Source organism: Bos mutus, chromosome 25 (assembly GCF_027580195.1).
Source record: "Bos mutus isolate GX-2022 chromosome 25, NWIPB_WYAK_1.1, whole genome shotgun sequence".
Lineage (NCBI taxonomy): Eukaryota > Metazoa > Chordata > Mammalia > Artiodactyla > Bovidae > Bos > Bos mutus.
In genome coordinates this window covers 377,848-384,225 of record NC_091641.1, presented here as the reverse complement: position 1 = coordinate 384,225, position 6,378 = coordinate 377,848, and the positions used below count along the sequence as shown (strand labels likewise).

General features: G+C 57.1%; 1 protein-coding gene across 1 annotated transcript; it reads left to right on the top strand.

The window, feature by feature from the left end:
* The first annotated feature begins 709 nt into the window (after nucleotides 1–709).
* On the top strand, nucleotides 710–5,947 carry MEPCE (methylphosphate capping enzyme). Its single transcript, XM_005893148.3, has 4 exons — nucleotides 710–3,520; nucleotides 4,715–4,933; nucleotides 5,107–5,233; nucleotides 5,352–5,947. The coding sequence occupies exons 1-4, from the start codon at nucleotides 1,856–1,858 to the stop codon at nucleotides 5,402–5,404; spliced, it is 2,064 nt and encodes a 687-aa protein (XP_005893210.1). The 5' UTR covers nucleotides 710–1,855; the 3' UTR covers nucleotides 5,405–5,947.
* The last annotated feature ends 431 nt before the right edge of the window (nucleotides 5,948–6,378 follow it).

Here is a 6,378-nt window from a genome sequence, read left to right as displayed (position 1 = left end):
TGCTCGCAGGGCTAACGCGCATGCGCAGTTGGAGGTAGTTTCTGCGTTTGCGCAGCAGTTATTGCCGCCATCTTCCAACCGAGTACCCTGTAAAACTACAAATCCCATAATCCCCGTTGGCCCCGCTTTTTTTTTAGGTGGCAGCCGTAGCGCCTGATGTTTCAAGATGCACATCTTCCTTTTACTGACTTCTCTCTCTGCCCCAGACTGCCTTTTCCATCTTTTCGTGCTCTCATTCGCATTCTTCTTAGTATCCTTCATCCCCTTATTTTGATATTTTATTTGAGATCTATCCTTAACCCCATTCTCGCCTCTTCCACCCTTTTCTCAGCCACAGGACCCACACCCCAAGCGCTGTTGGCAAGGAGATCAAGCCACCAAACACCCAGTGGAAAGGCCGTCCAGTAGCTTCCTCCCCATAGGCTAAGGCAGGGAGCCCCCAAAGCGGACCGAAATCTCTTCCCCGCCCACATTCGTTTTTATATAAGGAGGCCCGGAGCCTCAGCGTGTGCTCGGGAAAGCCTGTGTGCGGAGTGGGGGGAGGGGGTGGGGGCGGCGGTGCTGGGTGTACTGCTATTGGCAGCTGTAGTGGGCGTCGGATAGCTGTCCGCGGGCTGGGGGGGCTCGTGCGCAGGCGTCGGGTGGTGGGCGGAGGCGTTGGTGTTAGGGAGGTGGGTGTGGAGGCGGAGAGGAGGGCGTGGTGTCCCCAGGTGATCGCGATCGGGGGGACGGCAGAGGAGCGAGAGAACGACGCGGCCGTTTAGGGGGAAGAGGAAGTTAAGACAACATCGCCTGTTTCAGTGCTTCTTTTTTCTTTTTCCAGTTCAGCAGAGACTATTTTCCAGGGGGGGATGAGTTAAAATGATCTATCGTGTTATACTGAGAACAGTTCGTAGGAAGACGGTCAGTATGCTCCGCTCCTTCCCCTCCGCTCCTTTTTAGGTGCACCCCTACGCTCCCTCGGAAGCCTTTCTAAATGGGTGGGCCCCGGGGGGACAACCGGGTAATGAATAATTTATAAGGACCGCCCCGCCCATTAGCCACGCCCCTCCGAATCGTGCTGACGCACGTTGCGTGTTCCAAACCCGAGGAAGTAACGTAACAGTCCCCGCCCCTAGCACGGAGGGCGGGGCGTCATCTCCAGCACGTGCGGCATCTACCCGCGCAAGCCCAAAAGGGTGTGCGCAGGCGCTGCTCGCTAGGGGGGAGGAAGGAGGCGGGGTGGGGAGGTTGCTGGGTTTAGAGCCGGGCGGAGACCGCTGAGACTCATTCCTCAGGAACAAGGGTCGGGTGTCAAGGAGACCTTTTCACACCAGCTCCCCGTCCCCCGCCTACGGTGGGTGGGATCGCGCGGCAGAGACAAAAGGATATCAGTAGGGACGGACATAGCTGCGAAGGGAAGTAGGGTGTCAGTTTGGGGTGGTGGGCTTCTGGGGGTGGGGGGCGGGCTGAGAAGGGCTATATTTAAACTCCCGGAGCCGTTAAGTTGGTTCGTACTCCGATGCGCGCGCAATCAGGGTGGTGGCAGAGTGCGCATGCGTAATTCCCGGGAGAGAGGAACGCGCCCCAGCCGTGCGCGCTCGCGCCGGAGCGGTAGTGGTGGAGGAGAAAGGGGTCGGCGCACGCGCGGTTGAGTCCTCGAGTTGTTCGGGTCTCGCGGGCATCTTGTTTTGGTCTCGCGGGCGAGTGGGGCGAGCTTTCCGGGGAGGCGCTTGGGCACGAGACCAGGGGAGACGAGCAGCACTGCGCGCGCACTCGGGGAAGGAGGGGGGGAAGGGAGCGTGGTCTAGGAAGGGGGGTTAAGCCCCCGGTGCCCCCCTGGTTGCCCTCGACTGGAACGGAATAAGGGGAGGAAATGATCGAGATGGCGGCGGAGAAAGAGCCGTTTCTGGTGCCGGCCCCACCGCCGCCGCTCAAAGATGAGTCGGGCGGAGGGGGCGGCCCCACGGTGCAACCGCACCGAGAGGCCGCCTCCGGGGAGCTCCGCGGCGGGACGCAGCGTGCGCCGGGCCCGCGCGCTCACTCGGCGGGATCCCCGGCCTCTGGGGCCGGCAAGGAGAGCCCCGGGGCTGCATCCACCCCTCGAGGCGGTCAGTCGCAGCAGCAGCAACGAGGGGGCGGCCCCCAGGCGCAGTCACACGGGGAGGCCTGCTTGTCGGATCCGCACGGGCGAGCCGCTCCCCCGGACGTGGGGGAGGAGCGACGGGGAGGAGGCGGAACAGAACTGGGCCCCCCTGCTCCTCCTCGACCCCGGAATGGCTATCAGCCCCACCGGCCCCCAGGGGGAGGTGGGGGCAAGAGGAGAAATAGCTGTCATGTAGGGGGAGGTGGTGGAGGCTTCAAACATCCGGCCTTCAAGAGACGCAGGCGGGTTAATTCGGACTGTGACTCTGTCTTACCCTCCAACTTCCTCCTGGGGGGCAATATCTTTGATCCCCTGAACCTGAATAGTCTCCTGGATGAGGAAGTGAGCCGTGCACTCAATGCGGAGACCCCTAAGTCATCCCCGCTTCCGGCCAAGGGGCGAGATCCAGTGGAGATCCTCATCCCCAAAGATATTACAGACCCTCTCAGTCTCAATACGTGCACTGATGAGGCCCAAGTTGTCCTTGCTTCGCCACTCAAGACTGGTCGGAAGCGGCATAGACACCGGGGACAGCACCACCACCAGCAGCAGCAGGCAGCGGGAGGGAATGATAGCCACTCCGCGCTGCCCACAACCCCCCTCACTTCCTCACTCCACGGGGAGGGCACCACGCAGCAGCATGGGGGCCAGAACCGGGACGCCCCCCAACCCTATGAACTCAACACAGCCATCAACTGCAGGGATGAGGTCGTGTCTCCCCTTCCATCTGCCCTCCAGGGTCCCTCAGGCTCCCTTTCAGCCCCTCCAGCTGCCTCAGTTACCTCTGCACCCCCGTCTTCCTCCTCACGACATCGCAAACGACGCAGGACTTCCAGCAAGTCAGAGGCAGGGGCTCGGGGTGGAGGCCAGGGTTCCAAGGAAAAAGGCCGAGGGAGTGGGGGGGGCCGTCACCACCTCCAGCCACTACCTGCTGCAACCTTCAAAAAGCAACAGTGCAAGTTCCAGTATGGGAATTACTGCAAGTACTATGGGTACCGCAATCCTTCCTGTGAGGATGGGCGCCTTCGGGTATTGAAGCCTGAGTGGTTTCGGGGTCGGGACGTCCTCGATCTGGGCTGCAATGTGGGCCACCTGACCCTGAGCATTGCCTGTAAGTGGGGCCCATCCCGCATGGTGGGCCTGGATATCGATGCCCAGCTCATCCACTCAGCCCGCCAGAACATCCGACACTACCTATCTGAAGAGCTGCGTCTGCCACCCCAGACTTCTGAGGGGAGCCCAGGAGCAGAGAGTGAGGAGGGGACCACAGCCATCCGAAAAAGGAGCTACTTCCCAGCCTCGCTGACAGCTAGCCGTGGTCCCATTGCTGCACCCCAAGTGCCGTTGGATGGAGCTGACACAGCGGTCTTCCCCAACAACGTTGTCTTCGTCACGGTAAGAGGGTCCCCAGGCTCCTGGGATAGGGGTCAGGCATGAAGATGAGAGAGAATGAGAACATGGCCAGGAGGGTTATGACCCAGAGGGTTCCTATGCATGCACCCCTCCCTGGAGAAGCCAGGTCCTCAAGAGAGTGGTCTGAATCTGCCATTGATTCCGTTTTGGTTGTATCTGCCCTTCTATAACCTGGAAAGGCAGGGGCTGTACCTGGAGTCCTTGCTCATGACAAGCCCCAGGATAGAGGCAGCTTCCTTTTGCTCTGCTCCTGGACAGTATTGTAATCTAGACCCATCCACTTTCCTTTGGAGGCTGCTGCTCATACTCACTGGGGGATGTGGTCCAGATGAAAACTTGTCTTCCAGGCTTCTGTAGGTGCCTGAAGGGATGGGTGTCAGACATTCAATGTCTTGGGATGGGGAGGAGGATTAGGCTAGTGGCTGGCTAATTATGTCCTGCCCTTTGATAGGGACCTCATTTGCGTTACACACACAGTTGATTGTCAGTGGCCAGGAACCCAAGCGACTTGGTCTTAGATCACCACCACACTGACCCTAGATGGTGGGATGGGGAACTGTGCAGGAGAGTACCAAGTCTTAAGTATCTGTGCCCTGACTGCACATCAGTCCCCAATACTTCAGTTAGTCCACCTACAGGAATAGTTGGCAGTATGTTCAGTTACACCCAGAAGAATGGACTTTGCAGAGGGGTGGTAGTGAGCTAATCATCTAGGTCTCCTGAGAGATGGAGGTCTTCATTTCTCTGGAAAAAAGGAATAGGCCTGAAACTTTGATAGTCCCACCTAGGGAAGGAACCCACAGGTCTCCCTTTCAACATGAGTTGGGCCCCTTTGCAGAACACTGAATCTCTCACCTTAAATGCCTGTGGGGAATAAGTACTGGACAGGATCCTCGGAGAACCCCAGCATTCTTTCTCTGCAATTTGAACTTAGCTTTGATTGCCTTGTGGATAATTTGCTCAATTTAAAATTACTCAAGCTCTATGTTTGATTGGCTTAACACCAATACAGAGCAAGAAAATGAGACTCAAAGAGGGCAGGCACCATTTGGGAGTTGTTTTGAGGAGTGTCGGAGAAGCCTGGCCAAGGACTCAAGTGAGGCTGCGCAGTGGGTTGAGAAGGGGCGGTGGTTCTTTTTCACCTCTGTTGTCCTCACCCCCGATTCTCGCCCTCAGGGTAACTATGTGCTGGATCGAGACGAACTGGTGGAGGCCCAGAAACCCGAGTATGATGTGGTGCTCTGCCTCAGCCTCACCAAGTGGGTGCATCTCAACTGGGGAGACGAGGGGCTGAAGCGCATGTTTCGCCGGATTTATCGGCACCTACGTCCTGGGGGCATCCTAGTCCTAGAGCCCCAGCCTTGGTCTTCCTACGGCCGGAGAAAGACTCTCACAGTGAGTGGGGGTTTCTGTGGAAACTGGGGTAGTCCTTCCTTTAGTTGAGGCAAAGAAGACCTCAAAGAAGCAGAGAGACTTTTTGAAGAAGGTGAAAAGGCCCCGCCGGGTGGGCCTGCCTTCACCAGCCAAGAAGGCAATAAGCTGAAGTGATCCCTTACCTTTCTCCCTAGGAAAGAATCTACAAGAACTACTTTCGAATTCAGCTGAAGCCAGAGCAGTTCAGTTCCTACCTGACATCCCCAGAGGTGGGCTTCTCCAGCTATGAGCTCGTGGCCACACCCAACAACACCTCCAGAGGTAAGGCTGGCTTCTTTTGACCAGGGAGGAAAGGAGGCCGGTGCCGGTGCAGGGTGCAGACCAGTGTTGGGGTCTGGAGGCCCTGCCAGCCCCTACTGAGTGCACACTCTTCCCTCAGGTTTCCAGCGTCCTGTGTACCTGTTCCACAAGGCCCAGTCCCCCAGCCACTAAGTGGCCCCCTGAACAGAAAGTGTGAAGAAGCTGCCTGCTGCTCCAAAGGACCTAGGGGGAGAGGAAAGTATCTCAAGGTCTTTCCTTTCTGGCTCCAAAAACAGTTTCCTCTCCTGGATCTGCAGAGAAAGCTTTTCCTGTGTTGCAGCCCCAGCCTCTTCCCTACACCTCTGGCACCTAAGCAGCAAGCCCAGCTGTGCTGGAACCATCATCTTCCTCTCCCTCAGCCCACTGGGCTGGATGGCATGGACTGTTTGCTGCCCTCTGTTCTCCTAGGGCATGGGAGGTGGCGGGTATCAAGTTCTCTGGCCTCTTCCTCCTGTTCTCCCAAGGAGAGAGACTCATTTCTCCTCGGCCCTTGTCCTGAGCTGCGTTTCAACAGACCACCAATACATGGGCTGAGGATTAAGAGGGGGATGTTGGTGGGGAGGCGTGCAGGTACTGTGAAAATCCTTCCCTCTGCTGTCCCCCACTGGGAGAGGTGGTTGGGTTCAGAATGTGAGAACAGCACAATAAACTTGATGTTTAGGGCAGCGGCCCCCACACCTGTGTTTGGCACACTGTAGTTTGAGGGGGCAAAGATGGTGGCTCCTGGCAGAACCTGTGCTTCCTCTCTGCCCAAACTACAGTCTTAAAGAAGAGAACAGGTGTTTTTTTCAGTGGTTGGGAAGATTGTTGAATGCCAGTGAGCCCTCTCTACATGTGTTCAGTTGTGTCCCACTCTTTGCTACCCTACGGACTAGCCCACCAGGCTCCTCTGTCCTTGAGATTTTTCAGGCAAGGCGACTGGAGTGGGTTGCTATTTACACATGAGTATAGAGAAAACCCTAAGCCAGGAAAAGGGAATATAATGTGAATTTTGAAGAAGCCATCTACCTTCCCCCAAAAAACCCACTGACAAAATTTGTTTTGTGGAAGCTTTGGGCACAGGCTGACTTTGGAAGAGTTAACCATGGAGTTGAAGTGGAACCACC

What these genes read in the sequence shown, in the direction of transcription:
- MEPCE (XM_005893148.3), top strand. Translation starts at nt 1,856, where the DNA reads ATGATCGAGATGGCGGCGGAGAAAGAGCCGTTTCTGGTGCCGGCCCCA. An exon ending in GCCGGAGAAAGACTCTCACA is followed by an intron (nt 4,934 to 5,106) that starts GTGAGTGGGGGT and finishes CTTTCTCCCTAG; the next exon opens with GAAAGAATCTACAAGAACTA. An exon ending in ACCCAACAACACCTCCAGAG is followed by an intron (nt 5,234 to 5,351) that starts GTAAGGCTGGCT and finishes CTCTTCCCTCAG; the next exon opens with GTTTCCAGCGTCCTGTGTAC.